Source organism: Ascaphus truei, chromosome 23 (assembly GCF_040206685.1).
Source record: "Ascaphus truei isolate aAscTru1 chromosome 23, aAscTru1.hap1, whole genome shotgun sequence".
Lineage (NCBI taxonomy): Eukaryota > Metazoa > Chordata > Amphibia > Anura > Ascaphidae > Ascaphus > Ascaphus truei.
This window is the reverse complement of record NC_134505.1, coordinates 3,611,616-3,636,192: the sequence shown is the minus strand read 5'-3', so window position 1 is coordinate 3,636,192 and position 24,577 is coordinate 3,611,616. Positions and strand designations below refer to the sequence as shown.

Here is a 24,577-nt window from a genome sequence, read left to right as displayed (position 1 = left end):
GAGAGAGGGATATGGGAGACACTGTCACATATATAAAGGGTTAATATGTGCAGCTTAGAGGGGAGAGGGGGATATGAGAGACACTGTCACATATATAAAGGGTTAATATGTGCAGCTTAGAGGGGAGAAGGGAGAGGGGGATATGAGAGACACTGTCACATATATAAAGGGTTAATATGCGCAGCTTAGAGGGGAGAAGGGAGACAGGGATATGAGAGAAACTGTCACACATATAAAGGGTTAATATGTGCAGCTTAGAGGAGAGAAGGGAGAGAGGGATATGAGAGACACACATATATAAAGGGTTAATATGTGCAGCTTAGAGAGAGAAGGGAGAGGGGGATATGGGAGACACTGTCACACATATAAAGGGTTAATATGTGCAGCTTAGAGGAGAGAAGGGAGAGGGGGATATGAGAGACACTGTCACATATATAAAGGGTTAATATGTGCAGCTTAGAGGGGAGAAGGGAGAGGGGGATATGAGAGACACTGTCACATATATAAAGGGTTAATATGTGCAGCTTAGAGGTGAGAGGGGGATATGAGAGACACTGTCACATATATAAAGGGTTAATATGTGCAGCTTAGAGGGGAGAAGGGAGAGGGGGATATGGGAGACACTGTCACATATATAAAGGGTTAATATGTGCAGCTTAGAGGTGAGAGGGGGATATGAGAGACACTGTCACATATATAAAGGGTTAATATGTGCAGCTTAGAGGAGAGAAGGGAGAGGGGGATATGAGAGACACTGTCACATATATAAAGGGTTAATATGTGCAGCTTAGAGGGGAGAAGGGAGAGGGGGATATGAGAGACACTGTCACATATATAAAGGGTTAATATGTGCAGCTTAGAGGGGAGAAGGGAGAGGGGGATATGAGAGACACTGTCACATATATAAAGGGTTAATATGCGCAGCTTAGAGGGGAGAAGGGAGAGGGGGATATGAGAGAAACTCACATATATAAAGGGTTAATATGCGCAGCTTAGAGGAGAGAAGGGAGAGGGGGATATGAGAGACACTGTCACATATATAAAGGGTTAATATGTGCAGCTTAGAGGGGAGAAGGGAGAGGGGAAACACTGCCAAAAACGGTTTCAACACCGTGCAGGAGGGAAGCATATTTCAGAGAGAGAGAAGAGCGAGAACAAGATCATTCTCTGAAGCTGGAGGGTGTCCGACCGACGGGAAAACGTGAGGAAGCGCGTCTTCACCGAAAATGGCGGTGGTTTCAAGGAACCCGCGCCCCAGCAGAGGTGTTTCATACGGTGCGTCCGGTGACTTCCCGGTGACCGCCCTTCCCCTCGTTCCTCTCCGTGGCTCCGACGATTTCCCATGTTACATTATCCCAGCAGCAAACCGGCGCAAGGCGAGGGTGTCCACAGCGACCCTTGTAAGGATGTCACATATATATTGTAAGGCATGAGAAGGGGAGCTAAGGCGTGATCCATGCCACACCAGCCTCTCCTCTCTCTCTGAGTGGGACTTACTCGCCTAGTCCACAAGATGGCGCCAAACACCAAGGGTTTGCCGCGGCAGAGACCAGTTGGAGATGATGATACAATGAAATGAATGGAATCGCGGTTACTATTGGGTAGGCGCCAAGGGGTTCAATCAGTCCCAGCTTCAGCATGTGACTCAATCAGTCCCTGCGTCAGCACAAGTGGCTCAATCAGGCCCTGCTTCAGCACAGGTAGCTCAATCAGGCCCTGCTTCAGCACAGGTGGCTCAATCAGTCCCTGTTTCAGCAAAGGTGGCTCAATCCATCCCTGCTTCAGCACAGTTGGCCCAATCAGTTCCTGCTTCAGCACAGGTGACGCTATCAGTCCCTGCTTCAGCATAGGTGGCTCAATCAGTCCCTGCTTCAGCACAGGCGGCTCACATTGTCCCTGCTTCAGCACAGGTGGCTCAATCAGTCCCTGCTTCAGCACAGGTGGCTCAATCAGTCCCTGCTTTAGCACAGGTGGCTCAATCCATCCCTGCTTCAGCACAGTTGGCCCAATCAGTTCCTGCTTCAGCACAGGTGACGCTATCAGTCCCTGCTTCAGCATAGGTGGCTCAATCAGTCCCTGCTTAAGCACAGGTGGCTCACATTGTCCCTGCTTCAGCACAGGTGGCTCAATCAGTCCCTGCTTCAGCACAGGTGGCTCAATCAGTCCCTGCTTTAGCACAGGTGGCTCAATCAGTCCCTGCTTCAGCACAGGCGGCTCAATCAGTCCCTGCTTCAGCACAGGTGGCTCAGTCACTGCTTCAGCACAGGTGGCTCAATCAGTCCCTGCTTCAGCACAGATGCCTCAATCAGTCCCTGCTTCAGCACAGATGGCTCAATCAGTCCCTGCTTTAGCAGAGGTGGCTCAATCAGTCCCTGCTTCAGCACAGGCGGCTCAATCAGTCCCTGCTTCAGCACAGGTGGCTCAATCAGTCACTGCTTCAGCACAGGTGGCTCAATCAGTCCCTGCTTCAGCACAGATGCCTCAATCATTCCCTGCTTCAGCACATATGGCTCAATCAGTCAATGCTTCAGCATATGTGGCTCAATCAGTCCCTGCTTCAGCACAGGTGGCTCAATCAGTCCCTGCATCAGCTCAGGTGGCGCAATCAGTCCCTGCTTCAGCATATGTGGCTCAATCAGTCCCCGTTTCAGCACAGGTGGCTCAATCAGTCCCTGAGTATGAGGCTCAGTTTGCAGCACACTTTATTGCCAGCGGGGGAGCACTAACACGTTATATTTAAGGTGACAGGGCAGGGACTGTCTGCGCTGCATTTCCGTAGCTTCCCGAGTCTCCGTTTTAGAGCGGCTGGCATGGGCTCCCCGGGAGCAGCGCCCTAAAGATGCCAGCCTACCTGTACCCCTCTCATGCACTGACCGCGGCCCCCTGCAGGCGCACTTACCCGAACCCCCTCCTACGGCCTCTGTAACTTCTCCCCACTTACCACTTAGAGTGTAAGCTCTTCGGGGCAGGGGCTCCTTTACCTAATGTCACACACACACAGACACACACACACACACCTGTAAAGCGGGTTACAGAAGTGCAGAGCCAGCAACACCTACTCACAGACAGCTATGAAGCTGGTCGTACTGGCTTAGCAGTGTGACGCTGGGATAGGTTTCCACCCCACATTATATAAGTTAGGGTGGGTAAAAAAAAAATTGACAACAGCCCCTCCACCGTGCAGCAATTACAAATATAACTTGTGAGCACGTTCACAGACAGGGCTGCCCGCCGGCCCTTCCCCACTATCCCTTCGCATACCGTGCTTCCGCTGCAGCCGAGGATTCTGGGTAATGACAGGCTTTCACAATCCGTGCCCGGAGAGACAGGATTTTTGGTTTTTTAACATACTGCAATTAAAGATGCTGACACAATTATATGGGCAAAAATAAAAAAGCGAAAAAATAAAACCCCTATAGCCATTCACTCCAAGAAACACACACGTGGCGCCCAACAGCCAATGGCAAAGTCGCAGTGCTGTATAGAATGCTGTATAGAATACTGTATAGAATACTGTACATGCCTGCCCATGACACAGGAGGTCTGACATATACAATATTAATGTATCGGATTCATGAGTGGCGGGCACTTGATAAATATAAATTAAAAAGAGTATACAAGCAGGGAGGCTTTAATTGTATATATATATTCACCGTTATCCCCCAGCATGCTGTGCTTCCACTGCAGCAAAGGATTCTGGGAAATGGCATGCAGCCCTGCCTTTCACCGTTATCCCCCAGCATGCAGTGCTCCCACTGCAGCAAGGGATTCTGGGAAATGACATGCAGCCCTGCCTTTCACCGTAATCACCTAGCATGCAGTGCTCCCAGTGCAGCAAGGGATTCTGGGAAGTGACATGCAGCGCTGCCTTTCACCATTATCACCCAACATACAGTGATCCCACTGCAGCAAGGGATTCTGGGAAATGACATGCAAATGAGCACACAACGTGTCACCTTTTTCCTGTAGTATCCATTCACATGGATCCCATTTAAGCTGATGCATCCCATGTAGGATATTGTTTGGTCTGCGGATTTAAGGTAACGTAAATATATAGGGTACAGAGGTTATAAATGCTCGCCAAATGTTGAAATAACAATGTTCCAGTATTTAGGTTTTTTTTAATGACGTAACAAGCTTGTGGCCCTTCTCCTATGTTTTCTGATCTGGCTCCTTTGGGGGACTGTATTAGCTCCCTGATAAGGGACAGTATGAGATAAGGGGGATTGATAAACACTTCTCCATTCAGTGCCCCCCCCAAAAAGTTGAACTGGCCGACTCTGTGACATTACACCTTTTACATCCGACGCTTCAACCCGCCGAAAAAGGTGACGTGGGGTACACAGGTAAGTAGAGAAAAGAGGTAAGTAAATACAGGTGCCACCAAAGGCATGTTCTTTGGGACAGCGGTGTGTTGCGGTTGTGCTCTCTCGTGACCCTTGTAACCCTGGATTATAGCCCCTTCCATGCTTATTTGCCCCCCCTGTCTGCACCACTCTTACCCACCCTGTTCAATTACCCACCCAAATAAAAACAAGACACCCTTTTGTTGGGTACAAATGACCACAGCCTTTTTATTCATCATAAATGACCCCAACCTCCTGGACATGGTCGTCAAGTAACCCCCAACCAGCGGACCCTATTGTGCTCTTTGATCAAGCGCGCTCAGCCACGAAACGCGTCGGTGGTATTTATGTCCGTTCACTCCGCATACAGATGAAACCGTCGTTTTTTGGCCCAGATTCTGAGGAGTTCCATGAACGTGTCGGGGAAAATCCTCAGCACGGTCCATAGACGATGTAATGGCCCATCGGATGAACTAGTCCATAGACGCTATAATGGCCCATCGGATAAACACAGTGGGGGTCCCTGCGTTTGAATGGGACTCACGCTTTGTGAATCCCACCGGGGCTGTGAGTCCCATTCAAACGCAGGGACCCCCGCTGTGATAATCCGATGGGCCATTACATCGTCTATGGACTAGTTCATCAGATGGGCCATTACATCGTCTATGGACTGTGCTGCAATATCGCTGCAGTCAAAGAATTTTGACTTTGGCCAGCGACGGAAGCGTGACGTCAGCGTCACGCGAGCGGTTCAGCCAATGAGGGCGAACCGCTTGCGTGACGTCACGGGCCACGCCCCCTGTCGCCCTCCCGAGGTCTCCTGCACCTAGTGCAACAATCGCTATGGCGACGTGTGATGTCACGTGACTTGACGTCACACGACCCCGCTGCGTCATTTGAGGCCCATCGCCATGGCAACATGGCGTCACGTGACGTCCTTTGACACCGGCACGCAGGTAAGGGGGGGGCTTGAGCACTGGGGGGAGAGCAGGCAGGGGGGGGCACAGTGCCAGAATTTGCACACCCCCGGGTTAACACACGGTAAACACAATCAGAACGGGAGCAGAGGATTCTGGGATTCGTGCACTAATGGAACAGCTATCCTTTGCTACAAGGAGGATAATTATAAGGCTGGAGGCCTAGTATTGTGAGGGCGACCCCACAGTCTATTCTCTTTAAATGAGCCTCCCCCCTCCACTCTCCCACTCCTCCCTTTCCATACTCTCTCACGCCTGGGGTGGGCTCTCTTTTCAGGCCTAAGCCGTACCCACCCCGAGGCACAACGTCTCCTTCCGTCCCGAGTCGCTCGTGGTACTCCGCTCCCCCCGTACGCCGCACACAACCAGATAACACGACTATTATTATCCTCGTTTATTTGCATAGCGCCAGCATGTTCCGTAGTGCGGTACAAGGGGGGGGGGGGGAACAGAGCGACATAAACAGTTACGTACACGGACACGCATGCACAAGCAGATACAGAGATTGAGCCTCTGATTTGGCCACCTGTGCTGAAGCAAGGGCTGACTGAGCCCCCCCGTGCTGAAGCAGGGACTGATTGAGCCACTTTTGCTGAAGCAGGGGCCCATTGAGTCACCGATGCTGCAGCAAGGACTGATTGAGACACCTGTGCTGAAGCAGGGACTGATTGAGCCACTAGTGCCTAAGCAGGGGCCTATTGCGTCACCTATGCTGCAGCAGGGACTAATTGAGGTACCTGTGCTGAAGCAGGGACTGATTGAGTCTGTCGGTGGTCCCGCTTACAGTTAATGGCTTTGCTTAGTAACCACGTGGTATGATTTGCATAGGGGAATGAAGAAAATGTCACACGCCAGACACCATGTTTGTTTCTTTCAAAATGTTGTTGGAAACATCTACTATACATTTCGGAAAGATGTCTGCCTGTTCGCTCTGCATTCTTGGACACCTCTAACGATGTCATAACCACATTTTGCATGATATTTCCTGAGATCAAGGAGAAAGTGCTTTGTCAATGGTTAGGATACAGTTGGACGCCATTTTGAACCAAGATGGCGGACTGAACCTTTCAAACCTGCGCTGATTTTAACCAAATTCGGCAGGATTGGAAGTAACGGGACTGAATTGACAAAATCCATGTTTTTTTTTTTTACTTTGGTCAACTTTTATGAGTGGGAACTGGCAAAAAAAATGCGTATATTTTTGCGCCTGATGGAAAAAAAAAACGAAAAACATCGTTTACCAAACAGCCGTACAATAAAAATAGGTACATGTGTTTTCATTAAGAATCAAAAAATGTAGCTTTACCAAACAGCCCTTAACAACAAAAATAAATACCTTGGTTTTCATTAAGAAACAAAACAATAAATAAATTCGCCATTTACAAATCTCAGTATTTTGGGGGGGTTTCTAACAATTCCCGTGTAACGCCAGCTGGTAATGCCATAAAGAGGGAGAGTGTGTGACTTTGTGGTTGAAGCTTGGTGAAAATAACAGTAATTAATTTCCTATAATCAGTAGTTACAACCCCAACACTCAACAGGAGAGGATCTTGTGCGTGCAAAACTCTCTGCGCTATACAAGAATATATATATATATATATCTTTCTTATTTCTGTTTACCCTGTGTTTATTTGCTGCCGGCAAAGCGTCTATAAGAAAGTGGACAGCTGGCAAACTACAAAGAGGGGAATATGGACCGGGTGTAATGACCTTTCGGGCATTCACAGATATAATCTGCAAAGGAGGTCGTGGAACGGTATGAGTTTGTCTCTCAGTGATAAGTCAAACTGAGAACCTATGTAAACGGCAGCATGATGTCAAAAAAAAAATCGAACAAATCAATAAATAAAATTCCTGTGTCACAACATAGAGTATATTTTACTGGACGTCTTCATCCTTATTCATGACCATCCCAATGATCGGCCTGAGGTCCCGTTCCATCCTTCCGATCTTGAGCACCTTTTTGGGATTTTGTAGTGATGGACTTAGACTCTGAAATCAAGCACAGGTACACTGGAAATCTCAGTGATGTAATAGTAGGGTGATTTGGATAGTTAGATGGTGTGTCTAAAGCATATTGTCCTAGCGTAAGTCGTTAGAAGCCGGTGGGGGGAGGAGAAACGGTAAACTTTCACGAGCCCACAAATGAGGTTCTCCATGGTGCTATAGTTCGGATTTAAGGATAACCTGAAGGGTTGTATTTGTGGTGAAGATATGACCGTAACGTTTTTTTGGAACAGTAACCCTGGCTCATCTTCTGTTCTCTGGGAGGAACTGTGCTATATGAGCAGTTACGTGTGCTAGGCTTTTTAATGTTTCTAATTAAAAATTATAACGACTTACTGTGTTTGGATTTGGAAGCCGGCGGATTTGCGTCAGTTGTCGGAAAAAACACATCTTTAATTCTGCGAAAAAGAAGCAGTAGATATGAGGGTGGCCGGGAGCTGAAGAAGTACTCTGTTGAGCCTTCCAAGGATGACTTCTTCCCGTATTATGACAGGGCTGATCCATAGTCCTACCTGTCGTCCTCCTCATCCATCAGCAAGCTGTACGTTCCGATTTCCATCTCCAGCAGGTCCTTAAGGTAATGCAGTATCCGGTCGTCAGATGTCAACTGCCGGGCCTCGGCCTTGATCTTTGCGAGCTCTTCTTCACGCCTGGACACGGCTTCCTGGATGCTCTGCAGCTGGTTGGTGTAGGCTGACTCCGTTTCACACAGTGTGACTTCCTTAGAAGATTTCTGAGAAGATAGCACAAGGGGATGGACACCTGCTGACCCTTAAGAACCCTGAGTGATGTGATTCTCAATCGATTATAACAGTACTGGTGAGATTTGGGATCAATTATTCCCACCTTCGATAGGAAGCTGTATTAGTTAGGAGAGTCCTTGACTTGGTGAGGAGAATGTCGGAGAAAGTGGAGATAGGGCAGTGTTTTTTCTAGAAGGACTGGGAGAGAGGGCCTTTAAGATGTAGGACAATTCCTTGCCAAGTCAGATAACGTGGATTGGATTGTGTCATAGTGATATCTCTTTCCATCCAGGTACGGGTCAGAACCTTCACATGCACACACTACACAAAATAAATGGATGTGACCCGTTTATAAAAGCCGGTGCATATATCACATGCAAATGTTTAAAATAGGCGGAGGAGGAAGAGGGCGATAGGTTCAGATAGTGTATTCTGCGTAGAGCGCTAGACCTCAACATACCATCTTGTGCTGAACTTCTGCCTCGATCTCCAGGCTCCTGAAGGTGCGCCTCAGCACCGCCAGTTCGTTCTTCTGGATGTGGAGAGCTTCTTCTTCCGTTCTGTTCTGGTGAGGGAGTCCCTCCGACTGGAAGAAAATATATGTCAACTGTTCGTCCCGGTGTCCTTGAAGAATCAAACATTGATATGGTACTGTACCGTATTTTGTCAGGACAAAGGCACAGCCCTTTTCTTAAGGGCAGCCATACTTGGGGCGCAACGAAAGGGTTGGACAGCACCACAGTCATTGTTTATATTGGTTGGTTACAAATGAATAACTCATTTAATAGAACATAAAGCTGGACTTCCCCATGCATCGGTGGCCCTTTTATTGAGTAAGTATGTCTTCCTCCCAAAACGTCTTTGAATTAGTACCTGCCAATCCAGCTGTGATTTGATGTCCTTCTGATGGCGGTCTGCTATGGAGTCGTACTGCTCTCTCATCTCCGCCATGGTTTCGGTAAGGTCCGTGGCCTTCCGACTGTCCACTTCCACATTCACCTGGCACCTGGCTTGGGTCCGAAGCTTACGTGTGTCCTACGAAAACCAAAAAGGAAACAAATAATGGTCTATAATTAAAGCAAGAGAGATGGGTAATTTCATGGGGGAGTGCAAGGGGCATCTCTACTGTTAGCCATGATTTGGACCGTGTAAACCTCTTCAATACATGAAGGGTCTCCCCATACCCTGCAACTGTACCTATTTAGATGGCACACTACATGTCTTTGGCTCTTGTATGACCAGCTGTACCTATTACACCACGTTGGTTATGGGTCATCCATAGGGATTGTCTTGGAAGTGGCTCCATCGAGCATGAGTAGAGGAATTAAAGTAGCACCTAGTTTATACCCCCAAAATGTTAGAATGTCTCTCCCTGTTGTGTTCAGGACATACTAGTAAAGGTGAGAATGCAAATTGAAATGATGCACACACGCTTAGCCTTAGACCTGTAGCACCACAAGCGCCCAAGATGCCTCAAGATCTTCTAAAGAGATTCGATTGTGTGGATCTGTAATGGGGCAATATCACATAGTCGGGTAGAAAACAATAACGTCATAGTATAACTGACTACCCCAAAGAAATCTTACAATGCTAACAGCCCTGGCTTGATTACTTGTCTTGGGGGGGTTCTGAATTGCGGGGTTGTTGGCCAGTCAGTTGTTTTCTTTACCCCTACCTTACCCTGTCCTTATCAGAGAACCAATAAAGATAAGGGGAGGTGGGGATGGGGGAGACTTGGGCTGTACAAGCGTTTGCTGATCACACAGTGACATCACACAGTGACATCACAATGACATCACACAAAAAGGGAGGAGACCGAAGAAATCCACCCCCTCCCAAGTCTCCCTTTAAATAATACATCAAAAATACTTATAGGGGTCAGATGTGGGTAACTGAGGTATCGGTCACCTAGATGTATCCCGTAAACACGTCAATGGAATTAGTTCACTTAGGTCCTACGAGGGATTGGCCCTTTAAATGGCGCTGTATATCGAACGAAACGTCTTGCTGTGGAGTGGTTACCTCCTGTTGGTCTCTCTTGAGGCAGGCTAGTTCCTCCGTCCTCGTCTGCAGCTCCATCTCCAGGTTGGACTTCTCCAGCCTGAGGTCGCTGCTGACACGCTGCAGACCCTTCACGTCGGCCGCGACTTCGTCGTAATGCGCGCGTTCCGCCTCGTACCTGGAGAGTTTGGGACGGAAACCGTCGTGTTCAAGGACTTGCGCGGAGGGCGGGACGTTCGGGACCTCTCCGAGTGAATGGCCCTGTCCCATTTTTGACCCCAATGCTTAAACCTGTTCCCTGACACTTTAGGATATGCAGTATATAATTTATTTTATTTATAAAAATGTGTTACCAGGAAGTAATACACTGAGCGTTACCTCTCGTTATCACGTATGTCCTGGGCACAGAGTTACGATGACAAATACATAGTTACATGAAGGGAACAGGGTTATATATTATACTATCTGATATACCCGGCGTTGCCCGGGATTGCAGGGGCGGGGTGCGTGAAGGGCGGGGTGGGAAGGGGGGGGTGCGTGAAGGGCGGGGAGGGGGCGGGGGTGAAGGGCGGGGAGGGGGTGGGGGGAGAAGGGCGGGTAGGGGGTGGGGGGCGAAGGGCAGGGGGTGGTGGGCGAAGGGCAGGGGGTGGTGGGTGAAGGACGGGGGTGGGGGGCAAAGGGCAGGGGGTGGGGGGCGAAGGGCAGGGGGTGAAGGGCAGGGGTAGGGGGTGAAGGGCTGGAGTAGGGGGTGGGGGGTGAAGGGCGGGGGTGGGGGGTGAAGGGCAGGGATGGGGGGTGAAGGGCGGGGGTGGGTGGTGGAGGGCAGGGGTGGGGGGTGAAGGGCAGGGGGTGGGGGTGAAGGGCAGGGGTAGGGGGTGGGGGGTGAAGGGCAGGGGTATGGGGTAGGGGTAGGGGGGGGGGAAGGGCAGGGGTGGGGGGTGAAGGGCAGGGGTAGAGGGTGGGGGGCGAAGGGTGGGGAGGGGATGGGGGGCGAAGGGCAGGGGGTGGGGGGTGAAGGGTGGGGGGTGAAAGGCAGGGTAGGGGGGGGTGAAGGGCAGGGGTAGGGGGGGTGAAGGGCAGGGGTGGGGGGTGAAGGTGGGGGGTGGGGGGCGAAGGGCGGGGAGGGGGTGGGGGGCAAAGGGTGGGGAGGGGGTGGGGGGCAAAGGGTGGGGAGGGGGTGGGGGGCAAAGGGAAGGGGGTGAAGGGCGGGGGTGGGGGGTGAAGGGCGGGGGTGGGGGGTGAAGGGCGGGGGTGGGGGGTGAAGGACAGGGGTAGGGGGTGGGGGGTGAAGGGCAGGGGTAGGGGGTGGGGGGTGAAGGGCAGGTGTAGGGGGCGGGGGGTGAAGGGCAGGGGTAGGGGGCGGGGGTGAAGGGCAGGGGTAGGGGGCGGGGGGTGAAGGGCAGGGGTGGGGGATGAAGGGCAGGGGTAGGGGGTGGGGGGTGAAGGGTAAGGGGTGGGGGTGAAGGGTAGGGGGTGGGGGTGAAGGGCAGGGGTAGGGGGTGGGGGGTGAAGGGCAGGGGTAGAGGGTGGGGGCGAAGGGTGGGGAGGGGGGTGGGGGGCGAAGGGTGGGGGGTGAAGGGCAGGGGTAGGGGGGTGGCGGGTGAAGGGCAGGGGTGGGGGGTGAAGGGCAGGGGTAGGGGGGGTGAAGGGCAAGGGTAGGGGGGGTGAAGGGCAGGGGTGGGGGGTGAAGGGCAGGGGTAGAGGGTTGGGGATGAAGGGCGGGGAGGGGGGGTGAAGGGCAGGGGTGGGGGGTGAAGGGCAGGTGTGGGGGGTGAAGGGAAGGGGTAGGTGGTGAAGGGCAGGGGTAGGGGGTGGGGGGTGAAGGGCAGGGGGTGGGGGGTGAAGGGAAGGGGTAGGTGGTGAAGGGCAGGGGTAGGGGGTGGGGGGTGAAGGGCAGGGGGGGTGGGCAAAAGGCAGGGGGTGGGGGGCAGGGGGTGGGGAGTGAATGGCAGGGGTAGGAGGTGAAGGGCAGGAGTAGGGGGTGAAGGGAAGGGGTAGGTGGTGAAGGGCAGGGGTAGGGGGTGGGGGGGTGAAGGGCAAGGGTAGGGGGGGTGAAGGGCAGGGGTAGGGGGTGAAGGGCAGGGGTGGGGGTGAAGGGCAGGGGTAGGGGGTGGGGGTGAAGGGCAGGGGTGGGGGGTGAAGGGTAGGGGGTGGGGGTGAAGGGCAGGGGTAGAGGGTGGGGGGCGAAGGGTGGGGAGGGGGGCGAAGGGTGGGAGGGGGTGGGGGGCGAAGGGCGGGAAGGGGGTAGGGGGCGAAGGGCAGGGGTAGGGGGCAAAGGGCAGGGGGTGGGGGGCAAAGGGCAGGGGGTGGGGGGCAAAGGGCAGGGGGTGGGGGGCGAAGGGCAGGGGGTGGGGGGTGAAGGGCAGGGGGCATGGGGTGGGGGGGCGAAGGGTGGGGGGTGGGGGGCAAAGGGCAGGGGGTGAAGGGCAGGGGTAGGGGGTGGGGGGTGAAGGGCGGGGGTGGGGGGTGAAGGGCAGGTGTAGCGGTCGGGGGGTGAAGGGCAGGGGTAGGTGGTGGGGGGTGAAGGGCAGGGGTAGGGGGCGGGGGTGAAGGGCAGGGGTGGGGGTGAAGGGCAAGGGTAGGGGGTGGGGGGTGAATGGCAGGGGTAGGGGGGGTGAAGGGCAGGGGGGTGAAGGGCAGGCGTAGGGGGGTGAAGAGCAGGGGTAGGGGGGGTGAAGGGCAGGGGTAGGGGGGGTGAAGGGCAGGGGTAGAGGGGGTGAAGGGCAGGGGTGGGGGGGTGAAGGGCAGGGGTAGCAGGGGCAGGGGTAGGTGAGGGGCAGGGTTAGGGGAGGGGAGAAGGGCAGGCGTGGGGGGGTGAAGGGCAGGGGTAGGGGGGGTGAAGGGCAGGGGTAGAGGGGGTGAAGGGCAGGGGTAGGGGGGGGTGAAGGGCAGGGGTAGCCTTTATAGCTATCTGACTCTCCTTATCTGCCACCAGGCTATGTGCATTATGATGTCACGTGCCAGCTGACTTCCTCTCTTTTTTTCATCTGCTTTCTGTATAAACTGTACAGCAACGTTACTCTCCCTATCTGCCACCAGGCTATGTGCATTATGATGTCACCAGATACATAGTCTACCAGGAAACAACACCCAGTGGCGCAGGAGTGGCGACGGAGCGCTTGGCCACCTCCCCCTCCCCCCCCGGCAGTTCAGACAATGAGGGCGAACCTGCCGGGTGAAGTCACATGCCGCGCCCCCCCCCCCCCCCCCACCCCTCCTGTCTTTCCCCCTGCAGCTCACTGCAGACCGGGGAACTCGGCTGCACGCGCCGCCAGCCTCGCGGGCGCACGTGCAGCGCAGGCAGCGGGGGCCGCAGCTTTGGGGCTCCCGCATGGGAAAGAGTTTATCAACCCATTTTTTGTTCTGTACCCTTGTCCGACCCTGTTCTTATCAGAGAGCCAATAAAGATAAGGGCAGGCGGGAGAGGGAGGAATCTGGCTGCACAAGCACTTACAGTGACCTCTCCACACGGTGACATCATCACACTGTGACATCACACAGTGACACGGGACAAGAGGACTCAGACCCCTCCCAGAGAGAGAAGACCATTCTTTGGGCGCACCCTTACATCATTGTGCCTTTCTCCCATTATTGGATTAGTGATCCACTATGTAAATAAAATGTCACTTTTAAGAATGGGACGGCAACAAACGACAGAGTGCGGAACCTTCCGGTAACCGCCGGGGGAAACGAGACAAACAGACGATAAGTGGTATCGTGAAATGAGTTACAAATAACGTGAGTTACAACGTTACAGAGGTATTGAGCAACAACGAAAATGAATCATTGGAATTGAGTGTGTGTGTGTATGTGTGTGTGTGTGTAGGAATTAAGTGTGTGTATGCCTAGTACTACCCCCCAGCTGAAAGTGTGTGACTGTGTGTGTTGTTGTTGAATTGTGTTATGATTGAGTGTGTGTGCTTTGTGTGTGTGATATGAATGAGTGTGTGTTGAGATTGAGTGTTTGTGTGTTGTAATTTTGTTTGTGGGTGTGTGCTGTGATTGAGTGTGTGTGTTGGGGTGGGTGGGTTGAGTGTGTGTGGAGGGGAGCCCTTGGGGGAATTGAGTGTGTGTGTGTGGGGGGAATTGAGTGGGTGTTGGGAGACGGGGGGGGGGGAGTGAGTGTGTATTTGTGGAGGGAATTTGAGTGTGTGAGGGGGGGGGGAGATTGAGAGTGTGTCTGGTAGGGAATTGAGTGAGGAGCGAGATTGTGTCAGGGAGAGACGAGGGGGGAGAGTGAATGAGAGGGCAGAGAGAGGTGGGGGAGAGGGAGGAAGAGTAAAAAAGGGAGTGAGACATGGGGGGGGGGAGAGAGGAGGACAGTCAGGGGAGTTAGTGTGAGGATGAGAGGGGGGGCAGGGGGATCAGAGGGGGGCTGAGAGCAAGGTGAGTCGGGTTGGTCGTCAAACCGCTGACACGAGCACCCCGGTGAAAGCTACATTTATTTTGGGGTGTTTGCGTAGGGCGCCCGTTCAACATTTTTTCAGGGGGGCCCCTGCTGTAACTGCTTAATGATTTGGGCAGTGAATACCTTGGAATAGCTTCTCCCCACAATGTTGCCTGTGTAGTAACCAGATGCTATATTAAGCTACGTTTCTCCCCCCCCCCCCCGGCTAACCTCGGACCCTGTGACAGGTCGCGTCAGAAGGCGATGGTCTTTTTTTCTCTTATTTACCGGCTTCCGGGGGGGGGGGGGAAGCCCGATCCAGGCGTAGCGCCCCCTCTCCCCAAGCAGAGAAGGAGGGGTTGCATGTTTGCCACCCCCCCCTCACCCCCCATGATCTTGACTCGCAGGCTTCATGAACTAAGCCAAGTGTGGGCCAACTTCAGTCCTCAAGGGACACCGACAGGTCAGGTGTTAAGGATACCCCTGCTTCAGCACAGGTGGCTCAATCAGTCCCTGCTTCAGCACAGGTGGCTCAATCCGTCCTTGCTTCAGCACAGTTGGCTCAATCAGTGGCTCATTCTTCGACTGAGCCACTGATTGAGCCACCTGTGCTGAAGCAGGGAAATCCTTAACATCCGACCTGTCGGTGGCCCTTGAGGGCGGGAGTTGGCACACCCCCTGACCTAAGCCATTTGTCTACCACAGGACATGGGGAGTTTCTCGCCCGTGTAAGAATATGGAAGCAGTTTAAGATGCCGGCGGAACGCGTTCATGCCTCTGCCGTCTCTGCTGCCCGTCCTGCATTGTGTCTGCCCTGGTACACAACCCCCCAAAAACACATGGTCTCTTTGAAATCTCACACAGGTGGAGGCTTTGTGCCGAGGGGCTGCTCCCCGGATGGGTGAGCGGGGCGGGCAAACCCTCGGTCTGCGTAGGGTTTCCGAGAGGTGCCCCTTCGACAGAGCGCAGGCAGGAAACCCCCCGAACTTACTTTGCTTTGAAGCCGTCTGCGACGCGTTTCGTGTGCTCCATGCTCAGCCACAGCTCAAAGTGTGTCATTTGTGCTCTTTTTATCTTCGGAAAGGGGAAAGAGAGAGAATTTATTTTAACAACACAAACAGTTTTTTATTGGGGGGGGGGGCTGATTCTCTCTCTCCTCTCTCTCATTTCTCTCCTCTTTCTCTAACTCTCCCTCTCTCTCTCCCCCTCTCTCTATCTCTTCTCTCTCTCTACTCTATCTCTATCTCCCCCTCTCTCTCTCCTTTCTCTCTCCTCCCTCTCTCTCCTCTCTCTCTTCTCTCTCTCTCTGGCTCTCTCTCTCTCCCCCCCCCCTCTCTCTCTCTCTCCCCTCTCCATTTCTCTCTCCCTATCGCCCTATATCTCTTCTCCTCTCTCTCTCTCTCCCCTCTCTCCTCTATCCCTATCTCTCTCTCTCTCTCTGGCACTCTCTCTCTCTCTCCCCCCTCTCCCTCTCTCTCTCTATATCTATCTCTCTCCCCTCTATCCCTATATCTCTTCTCTCTCTCCTCTCTCCATCGCTCTCTCTCCCCCTCTCTCCCCTCTCTCCCTATATCTCTTCTCCTCTCTCCCCTATCCCTACATGATTCAAGCCGCCAACCCCCCTTCGGGACAGAGCCCCTACCAACCCCCCAATCAGCCTGAAGGTATAATTCACCTCAATGTCAGTCTGCACCTCGCCCTCTGCTGAAGAGCAGGTGGGGTGTTTATGGCTGACAGAGATGTGTGTAAGTATTAATATCTCACACGGGGGTCTCTGTGCACCCCGCAGGTCACCCTAAATAATCAGGGAACTCTGAGACTGGTGAAAGGCAGGGCTGCATGTCATTTCCCAGAATCCCTTGCTGCAGTGGGAGCACTGTATGCTGGGGGGATAATGGTGAAAGGCAGGGTTGCATGTCATTTCCCAGAATCCCTTGCTGCAGTGGAAGCACTGTGTGCTGGGTGATAATGGTGAAAGGCAGGGCTGCATGTCATTACCCAGAATCCCTTGCTGCAGTGGAAGCACTCTGTGCTGGGGATAAGGGTGAAAGGCAGGGCTGCATGTCATTAACCAGAATCCCTTGCTGCAGTGGAAGCACTGTGTGCTGGGGATAATGGTGAAAGGCAGGGCTGCATGTCATTACCCAGAATCCCTTGCTGCAGTGGAAGCACTGTGTGCTGGGGGATAATGGTGAAAGGCAGGGCTGCATGTCATTTCCCAGAATCCCTTGCTGCAGTGGAAGCACTGTGTGCTGGGGATAAGGGTGAAAGGCAGGGCTGCATGTCATTACCCAGAATCCCTTGCTGCAGTGGAAGCACTGTGTGCTGGGGGATAATGGTGAAAGGCAGGGCTGAATGTCATTACCCAGAATCCCTTGCTGCAGTGGAAGCACTGTATGCTGGGGATAAGGGTGAAAGGCAGGGCTGCATGTCATTACCCAGAATCCCTTGCTGCAGTGGAAGCACTGTATGCTGGGGATAAGGGTGAAAGGCAGGGCTGCATGTCATTACCCAGAATCCCTTGCTGCAGTGGAAGCACTGTGTGCTGGGGGATAATGGTGAAAGGCAGGGCTGCATATCATTACCCAGAATCCCTTGCTGCAGTGGAAGCACTGTGTGCTGGGGGATAATGGTGAAAGGCAGGGCTGCATGTCATTACCCAGAATCCCTTGCTGCAGTGGAAGCACTGTGTGCTGGGGATAATGGTGAAAGGCAGGGCTGCATGTCATTACCCAGAATCCCTTGCTGCAGTGGAAGCACTGTGTGCTGGGGGATAATGGTGAAAGGCAGGGCTGCATGTCATTATCCAGAATCCCTTGCTGCAGTGGAAGCACTGTGTGCTGGGGATAAGGGTGAAAGGCAGGGCTGCATGTTATTACCCAGAATCCCTTGCTGCAGTGGAAGCACTGTGTGCTGGGTGATAATGGTGAAAGGCAGGGCTGCATATCATTACCCAGAATCCCTTGCTGCAGTGGAAGCACTGTGTGCTGGGGATAATGGTGAAAGGCAGGGCTGCATGTCATTACCCAGAATCCCTTGCTGCAGTGGAAGCGTGCTGGGGGATAATGGTGAAAGGCAGGGCTGCATGTCATTACCCAGAATCCCTTGCTGCAGTGGAAGCACTGTGTGCTGGGGATAATGGTGAAAGGCGGGGCTGCATGTCATTACCCAGAATCCCTTGCTGCAGTGGAAGCACTGTGTGCTGGGGATAATGGTGAAAGGCGGGGCTGCATGTCATTACCCAGAATCCCTTGCTGCAGTGGAAGCACTGTGTGCTGGGGATAAGGGTGAAAGGCAGGGCTGCATGTCATTACCCAGAATCCCTTGCTGCAGTGGAAGCACTGTGTGCTGGGTGATAATGGTGAAAGGCAGGGCTGCATGTCATTACCCAGAATCCCTTGCTGCAGTGGAAGCACTCTATGCTGGGGATAAGGGTGAAAGGCAGGGCTGCATGTCATTACCCAGAATCCCTTGCTGCAGTGGAAGCACTCTGTGCTGGGGATAAGGGTGAAAGGCAGGGCTGCATGTCATTACCCAGAATCCCTTGCTGCAGTGGAAGCACTGTGTGCTGGGGGATAATGGTGAAAGGCAGGGCTGCATATCATTACCCAGAATCCCTTGCTGCAGTGGAAGCACTGTGTGCTGGGGGATAATGGTGAAAGGCAGGGCTGCATGTCATTACCCAGAATCCCTTGCTGCAGTGGAAGCACTGTGTGCTGGGGATAATGGTGAAAGGCAGGGCTGCATGTCATTACCCAGAATCCCTTGCTGCAGTGGAAGCACTGTGTGCTGGGGATAATGGTGAAAGGCAGGGCTGCATGTCATTATCCAGAATCCCTTGCTGCAGTGGAAGCACTGTGTGCTGGGGATAAGGGTGAAAGGCAGGGCTGCATGTTATTACCCAGAATCCCTTGCTGCAGTGGAAGCACTGTGTGCTGGGTGATAATGGTGAAAGGCAGGGCTGCATGTCATTACCCAGAATCCCTTGCTGCAGTGGAAGCGTGCTGGGGGATAATGGTGAAAGGCAGGGCTGCATGTCATTACCCAGAATCCCTTGCTGCAGTGGAAGCACTGTATGCTGGGGATAATGGTGAAAGGCAGGGCTGCATGTCATTACCCAGAATCCCTTGCTGCAGTGGAAGCACTGTGTGCTGGGGGATAATGGTGAAAGGCGGGGCTGCATGTCATTACCCAGAATCCCTTGCTGCAGTGGAAGCACTGTGTGCTGGGGATAATGGTGAAAGGCGGGGCTGCATGTCATTACCCAGAATCCCTTGCTGCAGTGGAAGCACTGTGTGCTGGGGATAATGGTGAAAGGCGGGGCTGCATGTCATTACCCAGAATCCCTTGCTGCAGTGGAAGCACTGTGTGCTGGGGATAAGGGTGAAAGGCAGGGCTGCATGTCATTACCCAGAATCCCTTGCTGCAGTGGAAGCACTGTGTGCTGGGTGATAATGGTGAAAGGCAGGGCTGCATGTCATTACCCAGAATCCCTTGCTGCAGTGGAAGCACTCTATGCTGGGGATAAGGGTGAAAGGCAGGGCTGCATGTCATTACCCAGAATCCCTTGCTGCAGTGGAAGCACTCTGTGCTGGGGATAAGGGTGAAAGGCAGGGCTGCATGTCATTACCCAGAATCCCTTGCTGCAGTGGAAGCACTGTGTGCTGGGGGATAATGGTGAAAGGCAGGGCTGCATATCATTACCCAGAATCCCTTGCTGCAGTGGAAGCACTGTGTGCTGGGGGATAATGGTGAAAGGCAGGGCTGCATGTCATTACCCAGAATCCCTTGCTGCAGTGGAAGCACTGTGTGCTGGGGATAATGGTGAAAGGCAGGGCTGCATGTCATTACCCAGAATCCCTTGCTGCAGTGGAAGCACTGTGTGCTGGGGATAATGGTGAAAGGCAGGGCTGCATGTCATTATCCAGAATCCCTTGCTGCAGTGGAAGCACTGTGTGCTGGGGATAAGGGTGAAAGGCAGGGCTGCATGTTATTACCCAGAATCCCTTGCTGCAGAGGAAGCACTGTGTGCTGGGTGATAATGGTGAAAGGCAGGGCTGCATATCATTACCCAGAATCCCTTGCTGCAGTGGAAGCGTGCTGGGGGATAATGGTGAAAGGCAGGGCTGCATGTCATTACCCAGAATCCCTTGCTGCAGTGGAAGCACTGTATGCTGGGGATAATGGTGAAAGGCAGGGCTGCATGTCATTACCCAGAATCCCTTGCTGCAGTGGAAGCACTGTGTGCTGGGGGATAATGGTGAAAGGCAGGGCTGCATGTCATTACCCAGAATCCCTTGCTGCAGTGGGAGCACTGTGTGCTGGGGGATAATGGTGAAAGGCGGGGCTGCATGTCATTACCCAGAATCCCTTGCTGCAGTGGAAGCACTGTGTGCTGGGGATAATGGTGAAAGGCGGGGCTGCATGTCATTACCCAGAATCCCTTGCTGCAGTGGAAGCACTGTGTGCTGGGGATAAGGGTGAAAGGCGGGGCTGCAGACCTGTCTAAGACATGCAAATGAGTACACAGTGATATTTCCATTTGATGTGTGTGTGTTTGTGTTTTAGCTCCTATGTGCAGTAATACTCTACGTTACTGAAATAATAGTCTTTTGTCCCCTCTCTGAGCCGCCTAATTTGCATTGTATTGAAATGATGTTAATAACCGACCTTAAACTTGTCCTGCTTTGCATCGCACTAAAATGCATTCATTGTCCGTGTCGTTAAGGGACCTTAACACCCTCCAGTGTCTTTTTGCCCTTGGTTGGGGGCCTCTAATCCCCGACGTGACTGATGTCATTGTGAGTGTGAGAATATAAACGGAGCAATGAGATGTGAAATCGAACAACAAGGAAGAACTGGGCAGCCTTCCCATCCAAGCAGTTATTCCTCCGAACAACAGTGCAAGATAAGGTGATAATTACCCAGGCCGCAGCCTTCAAAGTTGCTCGGCGGATTGTATTATATTTTCGTTTGGTCCTGGTCGGAGAGATTGAACACACCCCCCCAACCACACGACTTCTTATATATACAATACAACTCTGTGCTAACCACACACAAGGTGCAGTCCTCTACCGGGGCAGGCCCCTGTCGGCGTGCGTGTACCCACAAGGCGCGATGCGCCACCGCCTTTGGCAAAAGACACGTTTTTGGCACGGCTTGCCGAGCGCTGTCCAGGTCGCGGCGGCGGTTCAGCCAACCAGCCACGTGATTTCGTGGCCGCGCCCCCCACCGTGCCCACCCGCCGGACCTCCTGCTCTTTCACTGGAAGCGCAACCGCCGACCAGAGGTCGCGGCTGAAACGGGCGCGCGCGCGCCGACAGCCGCTCCGGGGGCCGTAGCCTTACTCCAACCTAAAAGGAGATGAACAAGCATGACAAGGGTTCACAGACGGTCCGATCTCTGCAACACATTCTACACACCAACTGGTACCTCTGCCCCCGCCCAACAGAACGGGGGGGTTATAGTGGGACATCGATGTTCAAGTCAAAGGTGCCGCCGTCAGCCATTCGCCAATCGCTCAGTTAGGAAAACAGACCCGTCAGTGCAAATAAAAGGCGGGCATAATGAAGATACTCCGACGCTGCGTTTCATTCGGCTACAAAATGGGCGCTGTGCCTTCTTCCTAGCTCCTCCTATTAACACTCCGCAAACTGCGAACGGACGCAGCCAGCAGAGCAACGTATGTCATCGCTCTCTGTGGCTCCTCCCGTGTTCTTTATCTTGCGAAAGTCGATGGGACTCGGAAAGGTTTAAAGTCCATAGGGGCTCGGCCGCATCAGAAGTTCCACCGTGGACATTCATAGAGGGGTTTAAAAATGTCCGGCCAAACATTGATTGCCCCCCAATTGTAATGTAAAAGCCTCAACACGACAGAGAGCGTTTCTGGCGACCGGCACACCAGCTCAGAGGAGCAATTCCACCTCCCCGTTTTTGTTTGGCCTCCCTTTTTGTTAACATACAGATGCAACTGCCAGTTGTAGACTGCTTGCCAAGGAAAATATGTGACAATCTCGCAGTAGCTCTTGAGACGGTCCACAGCAGGCTGTAATGGTCCACCAGATTAACACAGCGGGGGGTCACTTCGTTTGAATGGGACTCGCAGCCCGGTAGGATTCACACAGCTTGAGTCCCATTCAAATGCAGGGACCACCCCGCTGTGTTAATCAGATGGGCCATTATTCTGGCTGCTGGAATCTCGCACAGGGGATGGGTTTAAGTGCAGAATTCTCCAGGCAAGCAGTCGACAACCCGGCAGTTGTAAATGGGAAGCAGGGGTCCGTGGGGCTGAACCGCGTCAATCTTAGCTCTGGTGACACCCTGGTTCCCCGGGATGGTGCCTTCAGTAAATTCTCCCATGTTACGTGGGCCCAACAGGAAGCTATAATATCATCTGTCACGGCTTCCTATTGGCCCACGTAACATGGGGATCTGCAAATACCTGGAAGTAACCGGCAGCACCGTGTCCGGTAAATATCTCGGGAACCTGTGGGCCCCCTGGAGCTAAAATGACCGCGGTTCAGATCCGGGGACCCCCAATGTCCCACCTCTATATATATATATTTTAAAACAGGTGAGCCAAGAGGAAAGGCTGCATTAATAATCAGTTGAGGAGACTGCAGAGGAATTGTCACCGCGTCAGAGATGCAGCAATGTTTAGGGGTGTCTTGCCCCTTCTTTGAGCTGACAAAGGGACAGGACACCCAGAAAGGTTTCTGCTTCCGCAACACGATATCCAACTGCATCAATGGTAGTCGAAAGCTTGGCGATTTCTCTGTACGTGCAGGAAAAGTCTCCTCGACTTTGCGCCGGCCGCCACGAACTTATGTTGTTATCAGTATGTTGATATTGAACCTAAGAGGTGAGGACGCCGCAGGCAATAGCACGGCGCAGTTTGAGAATCCTAAAAACTCGGAAAGTCGGGCAAGTGCCGGTTACAACCACTTTTGACGTGAAACTTCTTTGGTGACACTTGCAGTGATTTTGGGTGGGAAAAAAATCTCTTGGCCGGTAACGAAAACGGGTAACGGAAGTGACGTCATGAGTTGCTGAGGGACGCGCATGCGCAGATGGGGCCGCGGGGGTAACGCACATGCGCCGAAGCGGCCACACCACACACACACCACTGTTATTAGAGGAATTCCCGGTGAGTTTAAATAAAAAAGTGCAAATATCAAACATTTTAGAAATGTACCAAAAAATAAAAGGAGGGTGTGTGCGCCGAGCACTCTCGTTCTAAGTCAAACTTCTTTGGGTTTTGTCACTGAAATTGTGTTTTGATTTTTACGATTTACCTTCAATTAAAGACTTTTTGAGAGTAACGGCATTTAGATACTTAACTATCCAAAAATATATATGTATCTTACTTGACTTATCATCAGTCAATTTTGGCATGTATTCCAAGCGATGGTTTGGAAATTTTCCAACACACAAAAAAACAAATAAAAGAGAACGATTCTCTCAAATCTCTTCCAATGAATGAAAAAACCCTCCCCATCACAAATCCAATTTCAGTGACAAAACACAAAGACGTTTCGCTTACAACGCGCGTGCTCAGCACACACAACTGTTTGCTCTTCACGTTACCGGCCATGCAACATCTCGGTCATTCACAACGCTATTGACATCACGGCTCGCATTACCGACGTTGTAGACATCGGACCCGATAAATGTCAGGTTGGAAATCCTGACTTGATCAAAACCAGCAGCCAAAAAGGAGAAACGGAGGCGGTGAACTCCAATAAAAAACACTCATTTATTAGCTCGTGAATAACTCACCTACGCGTTTCGCGCGTCAGCTCTGTATCAAAAAATAAATAGCCTATTCTCAGATCAATAATGCATTCTCCCCCCACCATGCCCTATATAATTTATGGGGGGGTGTGGAGTTGTATTATTCATTTGCTGCTGGAAATGCCTGCCAAGCAAAAGGCTGCGAGACCCCACCACTGAAAGAGGTAGATGACTTGTTCTCACCTGAGACTCCAGCTCCGCGACGGTTTTTTCGTATCCGCTGGTGTCCTGCCTCACTTTAGCCCTTTTCTCATACACCTCGTTGATCTTCAGCTCCAACTCTCCGTTGGCTTGCCCCAACATGCGCACCCTTTCGAGGTAGGCAGCTAGGCGGCCATTTAAATTCATCATGATGGTCTTCTGGTTGGGACCGCCTTGGTTCTCATTGGAATTCCTTTTGTCATAACTTGGGTTGCTCTTCGGGTAATGGAAGACGTGAGTCCCCTGCGCCTTGCCATGCTGACCATTCGCCTGACCACCACCCTTGCTGTAGGACATCCTGGGAGAACAAGCAGGAGACAATCCAGGAGACGTTAGCATTGCACTCCTGCTACTGTAGCTATGGAGCTCAAGTAACACTACACAAGGAACATTACTTAACTTCAAGTGATTGTCATTGGCTCAGTTAATGACCCATCTTGGCCAGCTCACATTTCAGTCACCTTGGGCTCAGTCTAATCTTTTTTTTTCTCTCCCTGCCACACTATTTATTTTGCTCACTTTGCCTTAAGGCTTCGGTGAGTCCCTTTAATGACTGATCACTGCTTTACTTTGGACATGCTACAAACACTTCTTGGAAGTGTCAAGCATTCTTAGCGTGCCAGTGGCAGGGGGGGGGGAGAGGTTGTGTTATGGGTCAGCACCGTAGGCCACCAACCCATAGGAAGGGGTCAAACGGACAACTACTTATCACAGGGACGATACCTGTAACAAAGTAACTTTTTATTCATGGAGTTATGTTGTGTTGACATTGGGTCACCACTGAAAATAAAAGAGGCTATTATTCATTCAGTAATTGTCGTCATTTAGTAATCCGGCTTTATTCCCTGTGTCATGTCTATAACCATTAACTTGGCTGCGATGAGAACGCCAGAGCAGGAAGTCCCGGGAAATTATCCACTCACGCTCTACAAAGACCTCGGTGACTCCTCTAAGTTTGCCGAGTGTGTAATGGACCTGTAAGTGCGACCAATCTTTGGGGTGAATGTCTCGTGGCACGCTACGGACGTGGCGGCAATCGTTTTCCGGTTGAGTGGCTCCCACGTCAGTGTTTCGAGGTCGTTGCCCCTCGAGTTTTTGGAGCCATGTCTTGTCCGCTTGTGA

General features: G+C 52.4%; 1 protein-coding gene across 2 annotated transcripts; it reads right to left on the bottom strand.

Annotated features, from left to right (window-relative positions):
* Positions 1 to 6,597: 6,597 nt before the first annotated feature.
* On the bottom strand, positions 6,598 to 23,895 carry LOC142473104 (keratin, type I cytoskeletal 19-like). 2 transcript variants are annotated; one of them, XM_075580262.1, is made up of 8 exons: positions 23,438 to 23,895; positions 15,453 to 15,535; positions 10,096 to 10,252; positions 8,947 to 9,108; positions 8,534 to 8,659; positions 7,843 to 8,063; positions 7,667 to 7,728; positions 6,598 to 7,315 (listed from the first exon to the last, which is right to left on the bottom strand). In XM_075580262.1, the coding sequence occupies exons 1-8, from the start codon at positions 23,792 to 23,794 to the stop codon at positions 7,221 to 7,223; spliced, it is 1,263 nt and encodes a 420-aa protein (XP_075436377.1). In that variant the 5' UTR covers positions 23,795 to 23,895; the 3' UTR covers positions 6,598 to 7,220. The 2 variants fall into 2 exon arrangements, with proteins under 2 accessions (XP_075436377.1, XP_075436376.1); XM_075580261.1 differs by having other exon boundaries at positions 6,598 to 7,336; positions 23,438 to 23,894.
* Between the last annotated feature and the right edge of the window lie 682 nt (positions 23,896 to 24,577).

Bases quoted from the DNA above. Each gene is read 5' to 3' on its own strand.
- LOC142473104 (XM_075580261.1), bottom strand. From the start codon at position 23,794: ATGCTAACGTCTCCTGGATTGTCTCCTGCTTGTTCTCCCAGGATGTCC. The intron at 15,536-23,437 runs GTGAGAACAAGT...CCCTTTCCGAAG, and splicing joins TCGCGGAGCTGGAGTCTCAG to ATAAAAAGAGCACAAATGAC. The intron at 7,729-7,842 runs GTAGGACTATGG...TCTTTTTCGCAG, and splicing joins ATGGATGAGGAGGACGACAG to AATTAAAGATGTGTTTTTTC.